The 19243-nt window shown below is 51.4% G+C and overlaps 1 protein-coding gene and 1 long non-coding RNA gene across 4 annotated transcripts in view; one reads left to right on the top strand and one right to left on the bottom strand.

Annotated features, from left to right (window-relative positions):
* LOC120999840 (ATP-binding cassette sub-family C member 10-like) overlaps nucleotides 1-19243 on the top strand; it is a 269544-nt gene that overhangs the window by 66191 nt on the left and 184110 nt on the right. The window contains exons 14-23 of one of the 3 annotated variants that reach the window (XM_040430861.1): nucleotides 4382-4571; nucleotides 4775-5118; nucleotides 10894-11063; nucleotides 11130-11290; nucleotides 11388-11641; nucleotides 11715-11860; nucleotides 11931-12028; nucleotides 12137-12249; nucleotides 14595-15261; nucleotides 15318-15387. In XM_040430861.1, coding sequence (XP_040286795.1) covers nucleotides 4382-4571; nucleotides 4775-5118; nucleotides 10894-11063; nucleotides 11130-11290; nucleotides 11388-11641; nucleotides 11715-11860; nucleotides 11931-12028; nucleotides 12137-12249; nucleotides 14595-14733 — 1615 coding nt within the window. In that variant the 3' untranslated portion in view covers nucleotides 14734-15261; nucleotides 15318-15387. Of the gene's footprint in view, nucleotides 1-4381; nucleotides 4572-4774; nucleotides 5119-10893; nucleotides 11064-11129; nucleotides 11291-11387; nucleotides 11642-11714; nucleotides 11861-11930; nucleotides 12029-12136; nucleotides 12250-14594; nucleotides 15388-19243 lie in introns of those variants that run through there. The other 2 variants (XM_040430860.1, XM_040430859.1) reach the window with 2 other exon arrangements.
* Nucleotides 15360-19243, bottom strand: part of LOC120999841 — a 190356-nt gene continuing 186472 nt past the window's right edge. The window contains exon 3 of the long non-coding RNA XR_005778658.1: nucleotides 15360-15444. This is a non-coding gene — a long non-coding RNA (uncharacterized LOC120999841). The remainder of the gene's footprint in view (nucleotides 15445-19243) is intronic.

Here is a 19243-nt window from a genome sequence, read left to right as displayed (position 1 = left end):
TCTTTTCGACAAAATCCAAGCCAGAATCTGACGGCCATTTCTTAATTATACAGTATTTTGAATTGAGGAAATGGCAACCTTAAAGCACTTTGCTATCTTCTTCTAGCCTTCTCCTGCTTTGTGGGCATTATGCTCAGCTCCTCCTGCTCTATAACACGCTGCCTGCAGATTACATGGTGACAGGTCCTCTGTGTATATATAATCTGCTCAGCTCCTCCTGCTCTATAACACGCTGCCTGCAGATTACATGGTGACAGGTCCTCTTTATATATAATCTGCTCAGCTCCTCCTGCTCTATAACACACTGCCTGCAGATTACACGGTGACAGGTTCTCTTTATATATAATCTGCTCAGCTCCTCCTGCTCTATAACACGCTGCCTGCTGATTACACGGTGACAGGTTCTCTTTATATATATTCTGCTCAGCTCCTCCTGCTCTATAACACACTGCCTGCAGATTACATGGTGACAGGTTCTCTTTATATATAATCTGCTCAGCTCCTCCTGCTCTATAACACGCTGCCTGCAGATTACACGGTGACAGGTCCTCTGTATATATAATCTGCTCAGCTCCTCCTGCTCTATAACACACTGCCTGCAGATTACATGGTGACAGGTCCTCTATATATATAATCTGCTCAGCTCCTCCTGCTCTATAACATACTGCCTGCAGATTACACGGTGACAGGTTCTCTGTATATATAATCTGCTCAGCTCCTCCTGCTCTATAACACTCTGCCTGCAGATTACATGGTGAGAGGTTCTCTTTATATATAATCTGCTCAGCTCCTCCTGCTCTATAACACACTGCCTGCAGATTACAAGGTGACAGGTTCTCTTTATATATAATCTGCTCAGCTCCTCCTGCTCTGTAACACACTGCCTGCAGATTACATGGTGACAGGTTCTCTGTATATATAATCTGCTCAGCTCCTCCTGCTCTATAACACACTGCCTGCAGATTACATGGTGACAGGTTCTCTGTATATATAATCTGCTCAGCTCCTCCTGCTCTATAACACACTGCCTGCAGATTACATGGTGACAGGTTCTCTGTATATATAATCTGCTCAGCTCCTCCTGCTCTATAACACGCTGCCTGCAGATTACATGGTGACAGGTTCTCTTTATATATAATCTGCTCAGCTCCTCCTGCTCTATAACACACTGCCTGCAGATTACATGGTGACAGGTTCTCTTTATATATAATCTGCTCAGCTCCTCCTGCTCTATAACATGTTGTCTGCAGATTACATGGTGACAGTTTCTCTTTATATATAATCTGCTCAGCTCCTCCTGCTCTATAACATGTTGTCTGCAGATTACATGGTGACAGGTTCTCTTTATATATAATCTGCTCAGCTTCTCCTGCTCTATAACACACTGCCTGCAGATTACATGGTGACAGTTTCTCTTTATATATAATCTGCTCAGCTCCTCCTGCTCTAGAACATGCTGCCTGCAGATTACATGGTGACAGGTTCTCTGTATATATAATCTGCTCAGCTCCTCCTGCTCTATAACATGTTGTCTGCAGATTACATGGTGACAGTTTCTCTTTATATATAATCTGCTCAGATCCTCCTGCTCTATAACACACTGCCTGCAGATTACATGGTGATAGGTTCTCTTTATATATAATCTGCTCAGCTCCTCCTGCTCTATAACACACTGCCTGCCGATTACATGGTGACAGGTTCTCTTTATATATAATCTGCTCAGCTCCTCCTGCTCTAGAACACGCTGCCTGCAGATTACATGGTGACAGGTTCTCTATATATATATAATCTGCTCAGCTCCTCCTGCTCTATAACACGCTGCCTGCAGATTACATGGTGACAGGTTCTCTTTATATATAATCTGCTCAGCTCCTCCTGCTCTATAACACACTGCCTGCAGGTTACATGGTGACAGGTCCTCTGTATATATAATCTGCTCAGCTCCTCCTGCTCTATAACACGCTGCCTGCAGATTACATGGTGACAGGTTCTCTTTATATATAATCTGCTCAGCTCCTCCTGCTCTATAACACTCTGCCTGCAGATTACATGGTGACAGGTTCTCTTTATATATAATCTGCTCAGCTCCTCCTGCTCAATAACACGCTGCCTGCAGATTACATGGTGACAGGTTCTCTATATATATAATCTGCTCAGCTCCTCCTGCTCTATAACACACTGCCTGCAGATTACATGGTGACAGGTTCTCTTTATATATAATCTGCGGTCGGTGGTTGTGTGGTAAGAGCTCCTCTCAGTGTCTGCTGTTGGTGGTTGTGTGGTAAGAGCTCCTCTCAGTACCTGCAGTGTCTGCTGTCGGTGGTTGTGTGGTAAGAGCTTCTCTCAGTACCTGCTGTTGGTGGTTGTGTGGTAAGAGCTCCTCTCAGTACCTGCAGTGTGTGCTGTCGGTGGTTGTGTGGTAAGAGCTCCTCTCAGTACCTGCAGTGTCTGCTGTTGGTGGTAGTGTGGTAAGAGCTCCTCTCAGTACCTGCGGTGTCTGCTGTTGGTGGTTGTGTGGTAAGAGCTCCTCTCACTACCTGCAGTGTCTGCTCTTGGTGGTTGTGTGGTAAGAGCTCCTCTCAGTAACTGCAGTGTCTGCTGTCGGTGGTTGTGTGGAAAGAGCTCCTCTCAGTACCTCCAGTGTCTGCTGTCGGTGGTTGTGTGGTAAGAGCTCCTCTCAGTAACTGCAGTGTCTGCTGTCGGTGGTTGTGTGGTAAGAGCTCCTCTCAGTACCTCCAGTGTCTGCTGTCGGTGGTTGTGTGGTAAGAGCTCCTCTCAGTACCTGCAGTGTCTGTTGTTGGTGGTTGTGTGGTAAGAGCTCCTCTCAGTACCTGCAGTGTCTGCTGTTGGTGGTTGTGTGGTAAGAGCTCCTCAGTACCTGCAGTGTCTGCTGTTGGTGGTTGTGTGGTAAGAGCTCCTCTCAGTACCTGCAGTGTGTGCTGTCGGTGGTTGTGTGGTAAGAGCTCCTCTCAGTACCTGCAGTGTCTGCTGTCGGTGGTTGTGTGGTAAGAGCTCCTCTCAGTACCTCCAGTGTCTGTTGTTGGTGGTTGTGTGGTAAGAGCTCCTCTCAGTACCTGCAGTGTCTGCTGTTGGTGGTTGTGTGGTAAGAGCTCCTCTCAGTACCTGCAGTGTCTGCTGTTGGTGGTTGTGTGGTAAGAGCTCCTCTCAGTACCTCCAGTGTCTGCTGTCAGTGGTTGTGTGGTAAGAGCTCCTCTCAGTATCTCCAGTGTCTGTTGTTGGTGGTTGTGTGGTAAGAGCTCCTCTCAGTACCTCCAGTGTCTGCTGTTGGTGGTTGTGTGGTAAGAGCTCCTCTCAGTACCTGCAGTGTCTGTTGTTGGTGGTTGTGTGGTAAGAGCTCCTCTCAGTACCTGCAGTGTGTGCTGTTGGTGGTTGTGTGGTAAGAGCTCCTCTCAGTGTCTGCTGTCGATGGTTGTGTGGTAAGAGCTCCTCTCAGTACCTGCAGTGTCTGTTGTTGGTGGTTGTGTGGTAAGAGCTCCTCTCAGTACCTGCAGTGTCTGCTGTCGGTGGTTGTGTGGTAAGAGCTCCTCTCAGTACCTGCAGTGTCTGCTGTCGGTGGTTGTGTGGTAAGAGCTCCTCTCAGTACCTGCAGTGTCTGCTGTCGGTGGTTGTGTGGTAAGAGCTCCTCCCAGTATCTCCAGTGTCTGTTGTTGGTGGTTGTGTGGTAAGAGCTCCTCTCAGTACCTGCAGTGTCTGCTGTTGGTGGTTGTGTGGTAAGAGCTCCTCTCAGTACCTGCAGTGTCTGCTGTTGGTGGTTGTGTGGTAAGAGCTCCTCTCAGTACCTCCAGTGTCTGCTGTTGGTGGTTGTGTGGTAAGAGCTCCTCTCAGTACCTGCAGTGTCTGCTGTTGGTGGTTGTGTGGTAAGAGCTCCTCTCAGTACCTCCAGTGTCTGCTGTTGGTGGTTGTGTGGTAAGAGCTCCTCTCAGTACCTGCAGTGTCTGTTGTTGGTGGTTGTGTGGTAAGAGCTCCTCAGTACCTGCAGTGTCTGCTGTTGGTGGTTGTGTGGTAAGAGCTCCTCTCAGTACCTCCAGTGTCTGCTGTCAGTGGTTGTGTGGTAAGAGCTCCTCTCAGTATCTCCAGTGTCTGTTGTTGGTGGTTGTGTGGTAAGAGCTCCTCTCAGTACCTCCAGTGTCTGCTGTTGGTGGTTGTGTGGTAAGAGCTCCTCTCAGTACCTGCAGTGTCTGCTGTCGGTGGTTGTGTGGTAAGAGCTCCTCTCAGTACCTGCAGTGTCTGTTGTTGGTGGTTGTGTGGTAAGAGCTCCTCTCAGTACCTCCAGTGTCTGCTGTTGGTGGTTGTGTGGTAAGAGCACTTTTGTGCCTCTCTCACCCGTTTCTCTGTGTCGCACGCTTTTGTCTTGATTCAGGGCCCCGATGAGCTGGGAGCAGTCCATGGGGCCGAACACCTCTGTGGGCATCAGCTTCTATCTGTCAGTGTACGGGGGGATTGCAGTAGCAAATTCCGTCTTTACTGCCCTACGTGCCCTGCTTTTCGCACTTGGAACAGTTCGCGCAGCTACAGTGATCCACGAGCGCCTGTTAAAGAGGGTCTTAAGGGTAAGATCTGCAGACCATTACGTAGGACACGACCACCAGAGAAGTATGGAGGCATTATACACAGCACTGAGGGTCACACTATAATGTGGCGTGCTCAGCTCTGCTACATACAGTATTCCAGGCAGTGGCTCCTTGGCGGTTACCAGTGCCTGATGTAGTGTGAGCGATGTCTGACATAGTCCACCCTGTTTCCATATTTCCAGGCCACGGTCACCTTCTTTGACAGTACACCTGCTGGTCGCATTATTAACCGCTTCTCCTCTGACCTTTACTGTGTGGACGACTCGCTGCCCTTCATCCTGAACATTTTTCTGGCCAACGCGTTTGGTCTGCTGGGAATGCTGGTGATGATCAGCTACGGGCTGCCGCTGATCCTGCCCATACTGGTGCCCCTGGCCATCCTGTACTACTATATCCAGCGTTATTACCGCCATTCATCGCGGGAGCTGAAGAGGCTGCAGAGCGTCACCCTGTCCCCCATCTATAGCCACTTCTCGGAGACCCTGACCGGCTTGACCACCATCCGGGCCACACGCCATGCTGACAGGTGAGATGTGGGGGCAAATCTACCAATCTGTGGGACTGATGTCAGTGGATGGGTGGTCTGGTTTGTATGGATGTTGTGTTTGGACAGGTTGTCTGCCTTTAGTGGGGTGTTGTAACAGTCCTACAGGCTCACCTGAGTCAGAGGACCGCTGGCTGGAGGTAGGAGTGGAGCCCAGTGGCAAGGACCGCAGGCAGGTAGTACGTGCAGGAAGTCTGGCAGAGGCGTAGTCGGTAGGCAGGCGGTGGGTCAGGGCAGGCGGCAGTAAGCGTGGTCAGACAATCCGGATGGCAACGGTGGTAGCAGTTCAGTAGGTAGGGACAAAGCAGAAGAGTAGTCGGTAGGCAATTCCTGGTCAGCAGTGGACTTCCAGTAGTAGCAAGAGCAGCAGATGAGGAGAAGCTTGATCAAGGCTCAGGAGCTCAATAATCAGCAAACTGGAGTGCAAGGGGCTGGACTTATATAGGGAAGTACCAGGTGTGGGGAATCAAGGGTGATGAGCAAGGCTTGGCAAGACTGAGGTTAACTAATAGGCTTCAGGGAGGAATGTCCAGAGAGGACGGTAGCCTAGTAAGCAGGACTACCGCCTGGGATGTGGCTGGTCATGGGTTCGAATCCCGACAGTACTCCCCCCCCCTTCCAAGGTGACCTCCGGGCACCGCAGGGGCAGTCTTACCGGGGTGCCGTTGGTGGAACTCTTTTACCAGTCTGGGGGCGTGGACATTTTCTTCTGGCTCCCACGAGTTATCCTCGGGAGGGTAACCCTCCCACCCAATTAGGTATTGTAGTCTTCCCCGGTGGATCCTGGAGTCGAGGATCTTTGCGACAGTGTATTCTTCTTCACCCTGTACCCTTACGGGTGGTGGAGGGGGCGAGTGGCGGCCAGTGAAGGTGTTCTCCACGTATGGCTTGAGGAGTGAACAATGGAAGACAGGGTGCACCCTAATGGAGTACGGAAGGTAAGACGATCAACCACGACCAGGATGGTGTTCATCCCTTTTAAAGGAGGAAGGTCTACCACAAAGTCCATGGAGATCGAGCCCCAGGGGCGGGAGGGAATCGGGAGGGGTTGTAACAGACCCACGGGAAAGGAACGAGGAGTCTTATTGTGGGCACAGACCGTGCACGAGGAGATGTACCTCTTGATGTCCTCCTTGTATGTTGGCCACCAGAAGGAGCAGGAGAGAAGCTCCTGGGTCTTTCTTGTGCCAAAATGGCCGGCCACCTTGGAGTCATGGTTGAGTTTGAGCACTTAGAGCCGTGCGATTTCTGGTACATATAGTTGTAGGTCCTGATGAAACCAATGACCGTTCTTAAACGTAAGGCTGACATTCCCTGTGGGGTGAACGAGGAAGGGGTCATTTTCATATCCTTCTTTGATTGTGCCCAGGAGTTCTTTAGAGTAGGTGGCCCCTACGACCCTTCTCTCGGGTAGGATGTTATTTTGGCCCTTGTTACTCTTTGAGGGCTCGGAAAACATTCTGGAGAGGGCGTCAGCCTTGCCGTTTTTTGATCTGGGGCGATAGGTGATGAGAAAGTTGAAGCGGGAAAAGAATAGGCTCCATCTGGGCTGTCTGGCTGAGAGTCTCTTAGCGCTGCGGATGAACTCGAGGTTCTTGTGGTCAGTTAGTACGATTATGGGGTTGGTGGCTCCCTCCAGCAGGTGTCTCCACTCAGAGAAGGCATCCTTGATCGCCAGTAGTTCTTTGTTCCAGATGTCATAGTTCTTCTCGGAGGGGGACATCTGGCGGGAGAAATATGCGCACGAGTGTAATGGCATCCTCTCCCCTGTCCGTTGTGACAAAACTGCCCCCACAGCGGAGTCTGATGCATCCACTTCGACTGTAAATGGCAGCTCGGGGTTCGGGTGGATTTGGATTGGAGCAGAAGTGAAGAGGAGTTTCAACTTAGTGAAGGCTTCCTGAGCCTCGGGTGTCCAGGAGAAGGGGACTGCCTTCTTGGTGAGTTGGGTGATTGGTGCTATGACCTTGGAGAAGTTCCGGATAAACTTCCGATAGAAGTTGGCGAAGCCAATGAATCTTTGTATCTCCTTCTCGTTTCTCGGAACGGGCCAGTTCATCACAGCTTGGACCTTCCCCGGGTCCATACTTAGGCTCTCAGGGGAGATGATGTATCCGAGGAACTGAGTGGTGGTTCGCTCAAACTCGCATTTCTCTAGCTTGATATAGAGAGAGTTCTGTTGGAGTCTCTGCAGTACCCTGCGGACGTGTTCGCGGTGCTGCTCGAGGTCTTCAGAGAAGATCAAGTGAAGATCTTCGCTGCCCGGAGTCTCTCGAGGAGTTCTGAAATCAGTGGGAGCGGGTACCGTTTTTTTACGGTTATGTTATTAAACTTTCTGTAGTCTATGCAGGGACGCAGGGAGGAGTCTTTTTTCTCTACGAAGAAAAAGGGGCTCCCGCTGGGGAGGTAGAGGGCCGGATGAACCCCTTCCTCAGGTCCTCGTCCAGGTACTCTTTCAGAGCCTTGAGTTCAGGCTCTGAGAGGGGGTAGATACTGCCAAAGGGTATTTCGGCCCCGGGCAACAGTTCTATAGGGCAGTCGTAGGGTCGGTGTGGTGGCAGCTTGTCTGCGTTTTTCTTGTCGCAGACATCCTGGAACTCGCTGTATTGAGGGGGTAGCAGATCCTTGACGGATAGTTTTGAGATGGTGGTGTCTTCGGGTGGAAGGACGGGTTTGTGGGAGCAATTTAGCGAGCAGAACTCGGACGGGAATCGTATGCAGCGGGTTTCCCAGTCCACCGAGGGGTTGTGGGTGGCCAACCATGGGATGCCCAAGATCACCGGGAACTTCGAGGAGGCGATCAGCGAGAAGTAGATCTTTTCGCGGTGATCGGGTTCTATGAGGAGTTGTAGTTCTGTGGTCTCGTGAGTGGCCGGCCCCGAGGAGAGTGGGGATCCGTCGACGGTTTCCAGGTCAACGGGGGCTGCCTTGATTGTCAGTGGAATGTTCTTTTCGCGGGCAAAGGTTAGGTTCATGAAGTTGCCTCCCGCCCCGGAGTCTAACATCGCTGAACAGGGGAGTTGTCGCCCCTCAATGTCGATGAGGATGGGAACGATGAAGTGGGATCCATGAGCCGCCGTGTTGTTATTTTCCGGGGCTGCTGGCGGGGTTGGAGTCTGTGGTTGCTCCTTTAGTTCCGTGACGGCAATAGTCTTTCGGATCTTATGAGGACATTTGATGGCAAAATGACCCGGCTCCCCACAGTAGAGGCAGAGGTTTTCGGCCAGCCGTCTCTCCTTCTCAGCTGGGGATAGAGACCTGCGTAGAGCGTCGACCTGCATAGGTTCAGTTGCTGATTGGGGGTCGTGCTGGGCGGTGGAAGAGAAGGAGTAAGTGGATCTGTGGTCCGAGGACCAGAGTCTTTCTTTCTTCCTCTCGGAGAGTCTTTGATCTATCCGGATGCATAACTGAATGAAGTCATCCAGATCGTCCGGGGCCTCAACTCTGGCGAGTTCGTCCTTTATTAATTCAGACAGGCCTCGCCGGAATTGGCTCCTCTGTGCCGCTGGGTTCCAGGTGGTGTCCGTGACCCAACGGCGAAACTCATCGGTGTATTCGGCGACGGAGCGTCTCCCTTGCCGCAGACCATGTAGTTGCGCCTCGGCTGTCGCACAGCGGTTGGGGTCGTCGAAGACTTGGCTCATGGCGGTGATGAAGTTGTTTAGGTTGTCCAGGAGCTGACTGTTAGTCTCCACGTAAGGTGATGCCCATGCTAATGCTTCATCCGTCAGGAGATTGACCATGAATAGCACCTTCTTTTTCTCGGTGGTGAAGGGGGCCGGGTACATCTGAAAATAGATGCGGCATTGGTTTAGAAACCCCCGATACTGGCGTCTGTCACCGCTAAATCTTGATGGGAGTGGCATGCGGGTGTCTGCGGCCGCGCCGCGGACGTCCAGGAGTTGCCTCTGTAGTTCAATAATCTCCCTTTGCTGGCTTTGGACTACGCCTTGGAGCTGGGCAAATTTCTCCAGATATGTAGTACCAAGTTCTTGAAGTTCGGAGACCTGCTTACGCAGAGTGGCCATTGCGGACTCCATAGTGCGGCTGATTATTCTGTAACAGTCCTACAGGCTCACCTGATTCAGAGGACCGCTGGCTGGAGGTAGAAGTGGAGCCCAGTGGCAAGGACCGCAGGCAGGTATTAGGTGCAGGAAGTCTGGCAGAGGCGTAGTCGGTAGGCAGGCGGTGGGTCAGGGCAGGCGGCAGTAAGCGTGGTCAGACAATCCGGATGGCAACGGTGGTAGCAGTTCAGTAGATAGGGACAAAGCAGAAGAGTAGTCGGTAGGCAGGCGGTGGGTCAGGGCAGGCGGCAGTAAGCGTGGTCAGACAATCCAGATGGCAACGGTGGTAGCAGTTCAGTAGGTAGGGACAAAGCAGAAGAGTAGTCAGTAGGCAATTCCTGGTCAGCAGTGGACTTCCAGTAGTAGCAAGAGCAGCAGATGAGGAGAAGCTTGATCAAGGCTCAGGAGCTCAATAATCAGCAAACTGGAGTGCAAGGGGCTGAACTTATATAGGGAAGTACCAGGTGTGGGGAATCAAGGGTGATGAGCAAGGCTTGGCAAGACTGAGGTTAACTAATAGGCTTCAGGGAGGAATGTCCAGAGAGGACGGTAGCATAGTAAGCAGGGCTACCGCCTGGGATGTGGCTGGTCATGGGTTCGAATCCCGACAGGTGTTTCTAATTGGGTTGTCTGGTGTGGATGGTTGTTGGTGTAGGATGTCTGGTATGCATAGGTTTTGTGTTTGGGTTGTCAGGTGTAGATGTTGTGTTTGAGTCATCGGATGTGGATAAGTGTTGTGTTTGGGTGGTGTGGCATTGATGAGTGTGGTGTTTGGATCTTTTGTGGATGGGTGTTGTGTTTGGGTCATTGGTTTGTACAGGCGTTGTGTTTGGGTGGTCTGGCGTTAATGAGTATGGTGTTTGGATCTTTTGTGGATGGGTGTTGTGCTTGGGTCATCTGTTGTGGATGTGTGTTTGGCTTTGGTTGTGTGGTATGGATGGATGTGGTGGTCGTCAGGTGGATTGGTTGGTTGTCCGGTGTAGATATGCGTTGTGTGTGGGTGGGCGTTGTGCGTCAGCGTTGTTTAGGTGGTCCAGTGTGGATGCGTGTTTTTGGCTGTTCCAGTGTGGATCCATGTTGTGTATGGGTCTTGTTGTGCGGATTGGTGTTGTGTTTGGGTTGTTGATGTGAATCATTGTTGTGTTTTGGTGGTTTGTGTGGATCGATGTTGTGTTTGTACGGGGGTTGTGTTTGGGTGGTCTGGCGTTGATGGTTATGGTGTTTGGATCTTTTGTGGATGGGTGTTGGGCTTTGGTTGTGTGGTATGGATGGGTGTGGTTTTTGGGTCGTCAGGTGGATGGGTGGTCCGGTGTGGATATGCGTTGTGTGTGGGTGGGCGTTGTGGATCAGTGTTGTGTTTGGCTGTTCCAGTGTGGATGGGTGTTGTGTTTGGTTGGTAGGTGTGGATCCATGTTGTGTATCGGTGTGGTGTTTGGGTCTTGTCCGGATTGGTGTTGTGTTTGGGTGGTCTGGGGTGGATTAGTGTTGTGTTTGGGTGTTTGTTGTGTTTGGGTGGTTGATGTGAATCGTTGTTGTGTTTTGGTGGTTTGTGTGGATCGATGTGTTTGGGTGGTCTAGTGTTGATGGGTGTGCTGTTTGGGTTGTTGCTGTGGATCAGTTTTGTGTTTGGGTGGTTGGTTGTGAATGGGTGGGGAGGTAACTTTGCTTCTTCACTGTCTCTTGGATGACTCAGGTTTGCGGAGGAATGTGAATCTCGGATGGAGCTGAACCAGCGCTGCCTGTTTGCCTGCAACACAGCTGTACAGTGGTTAGACATCCGTCTGCAGATGATTGGAGTAGTAGTGGTTACCGCTATTGCCATCATTGCATTAATCCAGCACCAGAGAAGCTCTGGAGATCCAGGTAAGTAAACGTCATATAGTGGTGCCGGCGCCTCATCCTGCAACATCTCACCAGCTTCCTCTTTAGGGTTGGTGGGACTGTCTCTTTCATACGCGCTCTCCATCACCGGTTTACTGTCCGGACTCATCTCCAGCTTCACACAGACGGAGGCCATGATGGTCAGTGTGGAGCGAGCAGAGGAGTACGCCACCACGCTTCCCTCCGAGCCCACCCAGGGCACCGTGACGGTGAGTCCAGGATCCACAGGTGGAGCACATCCCCAGACCCCCTCACCCTGTGATCCTCCTCCCCCCTTTGTGATGCAGACCTCCGCCTCCTCCTCAGGTGCAGCCGGAGTGGCCCCAGCGAGGAAGCATTGAGTTCAGAGACGCAGTTCTGTGTTATCGGCGGGGTCTTCCCAATGCTCTGGACGGGGTGAGTTTCATTATCCGTGCGGGGGAGAAGATTGGCGTTGTGGGACGGACGGGCTCAGGGAAGTCCACTATGTTCTTGGCGCTGTTCAGGATGATGGAGCTGAACTCTGGCCTCATCCTCATTGATGATGTGTCCACCCGAGAGCTGAGCCTGGACATACTAAGGTGAGCACGCCAAAACGCCGCACCCGCAGGTAATGAGCGCTGCCCATACTGACCTCCATGTCCCCCCCTCCAGGTCGCGGCTAGCCATCATCCCCCAGGATGCCTTCCTACTGAGTGGGAGCGTGCGGCAGAACCTGGACCCTCTGTCCCATCACACAGACGAGGAGCTGCAGGATGTACTGGGCCAGTGCCACCTGCAGGACCTGGTGTCACGCATAGGTAAGGGACGCAGAAGGGGAAAGGGGGGCTGCTGACCGCCCATTGTCATCTCACTGTCTATGTCGAGCAGGAGGCCTGAGCGCCGATGTCGGGGAGAGAGGGAAGAACTTCTCCCTGGGGCAGAGGCAGCTCCTGTGTCTGGCCCGAGCTCTGCTAACTGAAGCCAAGGTGAGGACAAGCGCTAGCTCTTGGGTTCAGGAACCCTGGTAGAGGTCATGTCACACTGAGTACTACTATGCTGTGGCGACCCACGTGACTGTGTGCATTGTGTCACAGGTTCTCTGCATCGATGAGGCCACTGCCAGTGTCGACCACCAGACGGACCACCTGCTGCAGGCGACCATCCGCCAGAGATTCCAGGAGCGCACCGTTCTCACCATCGCACACAGGTGCATGCCACATAACAGCTCTGCTCCACCCCCGCATACAACTCTTCTCCGCCCCCGCATACAGCTCTTCTCCACCCCCACATACAGCTCTGCTCCGCCCCCGCATACAGATCTTCTCCACCCCCACATACAGCTCTTCTCCACCCCCACATACAGCTCTGCTCCACCCCCACATACAGCTCTTCTCCGCCCCCGCATACAGCTCTTCTCTGCCCCCACATACAGCTCTTCTCTGCCCCCGGATACAGATCTTCTCCACCCCCACATACAGCTCTTCTCCACCTCCACATACAGCTCTTCTCCGCCCCCACATACAGCTCTGCTCCACCCCCGCATACATCTCTTCTCCACCCCCACATACAGCTCTGCTCCACCCCCGCATACAGCTCTGCTCCGCCCCCGCATACAGCTCTGCTCCGCCTCCACATACAGCTCTGCTCCGCCTCCACATACAGCTCTGCTCCGCCTCCACATACAGCTCTGCTCCGCCTCCACATACAGCTCTACTCCACCCTCCCCCACACATATCACACTGTTGTACAGCTCTACTCCACCCTCCCCCACACATATCACACTGTTGTACAGTTCTACTCCACCCTCCCCCACACATATCACACTGTTGTACAGCTCTACTCCACCCTCCCCCACACATATCACACTATTGTACAGCTCTACTCCACCCTCCCCCACACATATCACACTGTTGTACAGCTCTACTCCACCCTCCCCCACACATATCACACTATTGTACAGCTCTACTCCACCCTCCCCCACACATATCACACTATTGTACAGCTCTACTCCACCCTCCCCCACACATATCACACTGTTGTACAGCTCTACTCCACCCTCCTCCACACATATCACACTATTGTACAGCTCTACTCCACTCTCCTCCACACATATCACACTATTGTACAGCTCTACTCCACCCTCCCCCACACATATCACACTGTTGTACAGCTCTACTCCACCCTCCTCCACACATATCACACTGTTGTACAGCTCTACTCCACCCTCCCCCACACATATCACACTATTGTACAGCTCTACTCCACCCTCCTCCACACATATCACACTATTGTACAGCTCTACTCCACCCTCCCCCACACATATCACACTGTTGTACAGCTCTACTCCACCCTCCCCCACACATATCACACTGTTGTACAGCTCTACTCCACCCTCCCCCACACATATCACACTGTTGTACAGCTCTACTCCACCCTCCCCCACACATATCACACTGTTGTACAGCTCTACTCCACCCTCCCCCACACATATCACACTGTTGTACAGCTCTACTCCACCCTCCTCCACACATATCACACTGTTGTACAGCTCTACTCCACCCTCCCCCACACATATCACACTATTGTACAGCTCTACTCCACCCTCCTCCACACATATCACACTATTGTACAGCTCTACTCCACCCTCCCCCACACATATCACACTGTTGTACAGCTTTACTCCACCCTCCCCCACACATATCACACTGTTGTACAGTTCTACTCCACCCTCCCCCACACATATCACACTGTTGTACAGCTCTACTCCACCCTCCTCCACACATATCACACTGTTGTACAGCTTTACTCCACCCTCCCCCACACATATCACACTGTTGTACAGTTCTACTCCACCCTCCCCCACACATATCACACTGTTGTACAGCTCTACTCCACCCTCCTCCACACATATCACACTGTTGTACAGCTTTACTCCACCCTCCCCCACACATATCACACTGTTGTACAGTTCTACTCCACCCTCCCCCACACATATCACACTGTTGTACAGCTCTACTCCACCCTCCTCCACACATATCACACTGTTGTACAGCTCTACTCCACCCTCCCCCACACATATCACACTATTGTACAGCTCTACTCCACCCTCCCCCACACATATCACACTGTTGTACAGTTCTACTCCACCCTCCCCCACACATATCACACTGTTGTACAGCTCTTCTCCACCCTCCCCCACACATATCACACTGTTGTACAGTTCTACTCCACCCTCCCCCACACATATCACACTGTTGTACAGCTCTACTCCACCCTCCCCCACACATATCACACTGTTGTACAGCTCTTCTCCACCCTCCCCCACACATATCACACTGTTGTACAGCTCTACTCCACCCTCCCCCACACATATCACACTGTTGTACAGCTCTACTCCACCCTCCTCCACACATATCACACTGTTGTACAGCTCTACTCCACCCTCCCCCACACATATCACACTGTTGTACAGCTCTACTCCACCCTCCCCCACACATATCACACTGTTGTACAGCTCTACAGTTCTGAAGCTATGGCTCCCCTTTCTTTCAGGCTGCACACGATCATGGACTCTGACCGGGTGCTGGTGATGCATGCTGGGAAAGTGGCAGAGTTTGACTCCCCTAGAATCCTGAGCAGCAACAGAGATTCGCACTTCTACCGGCTAATACACAGCGCCAACTCAGAATGACAACGGACAGCGCCGTGAAAATACTGCACTGTTATGAGGCAGTACCGGCAGCGCAACACTACTGATTAAGATGTGCAGCGGGGACAGTACTGCTAATGATGTGCAGCGGTGACAGTACTGCTAATGATGTGCAGCGGTGACAGTACTGCTAATGATGTGCAGCGGTGACAGTACTGCTAATGATGTGCAGCGGTGACAGTACTGCTAATGATGTGCAGCGGTGACAGTACTGCTAATGATGTGCAGCGGTGACAGTACTGCTAATGATGTGCAGCGGTGACAGTACTGCTAATGATGTGCAGAGGTGACAGTACTGCTAATGATGTGCAGCGGTGACAGTACTGCTAATGATGTGCAGCGGTGACAGTACTGCTAATGATGTGCAGAGGTGACAGTACTGCTAATGATGTGCAGAGGTGACAGTACTGCTAATGATGTGCAGCGGTGACAGTACTGCTAATGATGTGCAGAGGTGACAGTACTGCTAATGATGTGCAGCGGTGACAGTACTGCTAATGATGTGCAGCGGTGACAGTACTGCTAATGATGTGCAGCGGTGACAGTACTGCTAATGGTGTGCAGAGGTGACAGTACGGGTTTGACAATGTCAGTACAGAGGAAGAAATGTGACGCTACGTGGTGGGGACAGTGCGGGTGACGCTGTGTAAACAGGACAGTACAGGTGACGGTGGGGACAGTACAGGTGACGCTCTGTGGTGCAGGAGGTACAGGCGGAGATGTGTGACATTTTCTGCTGCACTTTATCTCTCAGGGAGGGGCTTCTCTGCTCTTTTATACGGTGTAAATATTGTTGTTTCTTATAAACATTGTTATGACGGTCTCTGCTGTCGTGTACCAATCGTACAGCTAGCCCCTCCATCAGTCCTAGACCACCAGGGAATTTACAGCTAGCCCCTCCATCAATCCTAGACCACCAGAGAGTTTACAGCTAGCCCCTCCATCAATCCTAGACCACCAGGGAATTTACAGCTAGCCCCTCCATCAATCCTAGACCACCAGGGAATTTACAGCTAGCCCCTCCATCAATCCTAGACCACCAGGGAATTTACAGCTAGCCCCTCCATCAATCCTAGACCACCAGGGAATTTACAGCTAGCCCCTCCATCAATCCTAGACCACCAGGGAATTTACAGCTAGCCCCTCCATCAGTCCTAGACCACCAGGGAATTTACAGCTAGCCCCTCCATCAATCCTAGACCACCAGGGAATTTACAGCTAGCCCCTCCATCAATCCTAGACCACCAGGGAATTTACAGCTAGCCCCTCCATCAATCCTAGACCACCAGGGAATTTACAGCTAGCCCCTCTATCAATCCTAGACCACCAGGGAATTTACAGCTAGCCCCTCCATCAATCCTAGACCACCAGGGAATTTACAGCTAGCCCCTCCATCAATCCTAGACCACCAGGGAATTTACAGCTAGCCCCTCCATCAATCCTAGACCACCAGGGAATTTACAGCTAGCCCCTCCATCAATCCTAGACCACCAGGGAATTTACAGCTAGCCCCTCCATCAATCCTAGACCACCAGGGAATTTACAGCTAGCCCCTCCATCAATCCTAGACCACCAGGGAATTTACAGCTAGCCCCTCCATCAATCCTAGACCACCAGGGAATTTACAGCTAGCCCCTCCATCAATCCTAGACCACCAGGGAATTTACAGCTAGCCCCTCCATCAATCCTAGACCACCAGGGAATTTACAGCTAGCCCCTCCATCAATCCTAGACCACCAGGGAATTTACAGCTAGCCCCTCCATCAATCCTAGACCACCAGGGAATTTACAGCTAGCCCCTCCATCAATCCTAGACCACCAGGGAATTTACAGCTAGCCCCTCCATCAATCCTAGACCACCAGGGAGTTTACAGCTAGCCCCTCCATCAATCCTAGACCACCAGGGAATTTACAGCTAACCCCTCCATCAATCCTAGACCACCAGGGAGTTTACAGCTAACCCCTCCATCAATCCTAGACCACCAGGGAGTTTACAGCTAGCCCCTCCATCAATCCTAGACCACCAGGGAATTTACAGCTAGCCCCTCCATCAATCCTAGACCACCAGGGAATTTACAGCTAGCCCCTTCATCAATCCTAGACCACCAAGGAATTTACAGCTAGCCCCTCCATCAATCCTAGACCACCAGGGAATTTACAGCTAGCCCCTCCATCAATCCTAGACCACAGGGGAATTTACAGCTAGCCCTTCCATCAGTCCTAGACCACCAGGGAATTTACAACTAACCCCTCCATCAATCCAGGACCACCAGGGAATTTACAGCTAACCCCTCCATCAGTCCTAGACCACAGGGTAATTTACAGCTAGCCCCTACATCAGTCCAGGATCACCAGGGAAATCACAACAAACCCCTCCGTCAATCCTAGACCACCAGGGAATTTTCAACTAACCCCTCCATCAGTCCTAGACCACCAAGGAATTTACAATTAACCCCTCCATCAATCCTAGAGCACCAGGGAATTCACAGCTAGCCCCTCCATCAATCCTAGACCACCAGGGAATTTACAGCTAACCCCTCCACGAGGGAATTTACACATCATCCCTCCATCAGTCCTAGACCACCAGGGAATATACAGCTGACCCCTTCACTAGTCCTAGATCACCAGAGAATTTATAACTAACCCCTCCACCATTCCTAGACCACCAGGAAATTTACAATTTCATGATTTTCCTATTCCATGACGTAAAGTCATGATTTTATTAAAGACACGGAGGCGAGTATTGCATCAACTCTCTTTACTGTTACCATAGCAGCAAAGAATGAACAGTCAATCACAAAAGAAAACCATAGTAACAAACTCCTCCCCACCATCCCAGTATATAATGGCTCAGCCCCTGGGATCATCCTCTTTCTTTGTACAGCTGCTCCGAACTGTAAACCTTCCGAAACTGGCCACCCTGGACCGGAACCAAAACTCTTGACAACGCAGAAAGAATAACGCCTTCAACAGAAGGGAAAACGCCCCCTGACGGTGTAACAACACAGGTCCTATTCCTGGAACCGAATCTGCAAACCAACCGACGTCTCAACCTGTGGAATGGAAATACACCAGCGATAGAATCATAAAGGTAACGGAATGCACCAAACATACTTAAACTCTAAATCAGATAAATAACTGAGATGAAAGTAAGAACGAGGATTACACAACCACAATCCAAACATCATACACAATCTAAGTAAGGGCGGGCAATACTCGCCTCCGTGTCTTTAATAAAATCATGACTTTACGTCATGGAATAGGAAAATCATGAAATTTTATGACAAGACACGGAGGCTCCTATTGCAAGTTTAAAGCTGAGAAACAACAGAAGTAAATGCATGAGTCATGGGACGAAAATAAAATTCTCGGAACGCGGACACCCTGGACCAATCCGCTAAACGCATAACATCTTCCAAACGGGCCCCAGAAACCGACATGGAAGTAGCGGAAGCACTGCGAACCGAATGGGCCGTAAAAGTATTAGTATCAATGCCTGCTTGACTCAGAATCTCCTTAACCCAGCGTGACAAGGTCACACTGGAGACGGGGGCATAAGGTCTCCGAAAAGATATAAATAAATGAGGAAATTCCTGGAGAACGCAGGGCCACAGTACGGGATTCATACTCCTGTAAGCAAGCTACTGGGCAAAGTTGTGGGGACTGCCGGAAGGAAGGGTAGGATACCGAGCGGATGCCTGTTTTAGTACGTCTGGAGATGTTAAACTGGACACCTTACGGAATGAACGACCGCGCATCATAGTCTAGGGCTCGAACATCCGATACCCTCTTACAAGAAATGAGGCAAAACAATGTTACTAATTTTGCCGATAAATGGCGCAGGGACAGCTGAGCATTAGGCCACCAAGAGGATAAGAAATTTAACACCAATTCCACATCCCAAGTCGTAGAAAAGCGAGGTCGAGACAGACGAGAGCCTTTAAGCAAGCGACACACAAGAGGATGTTGGCCCACAGGGCATCCCTCAAAACCCTTGTGTCTTGAAGAAATCGCTGACCTGTAAAGGTTAATCGTGCGATAGGCCTTACCTGAATCATAAAGGGAAGACAAAAAGGACAATACAGAATTTACAGGGGCACGAAAGGGATCCAGAGAGTGTTCTCCGCACCAACGAGCCCAAGCGTCCCAGGCGGAACAATAAGCCCGTCTGGTTCCGGGGGCCCATGCGTTTTCCAGTAGGAAAACAGTTGTGTTCGAAACTCCAGACAATGAGCTGGAACACCCCAGATCCTGCAAGCGAGAAGGCGAAGCAATCCTACTTGTAGAAGGGGATGGGATTCCCACGTCGGACTCCACAGGAGGGAGAGCTGGTCCGGAAGGAGAAGCGGAAAATCCACTAATAGATCCAGGACCAGAGGGAACCAAGACTGTGACCTCCATAGGGGCAGGACCAAGACGAGCTCCGCTGCTTGGTGTTGAGCCTGTAGGAGAACCCGAGGGATCAGAGCAAATGGAGGAAAAGCGTACATTA

Source organism: Bufo bufo, chromosome 4 (assembly GCF_905171765.1).
Source record: "Bufo bufo chromosome 4, aBufBuf1.1, whole genome shotgun sequence".
NCBI lineage: Eukaryota > Metazoa > Chordata > Amphibia > Anura > Bufonidae > Bufo > Bufo bufo.
This window is presented reverse-complemented; position numbering and strand designations above follow the sequence as displayed.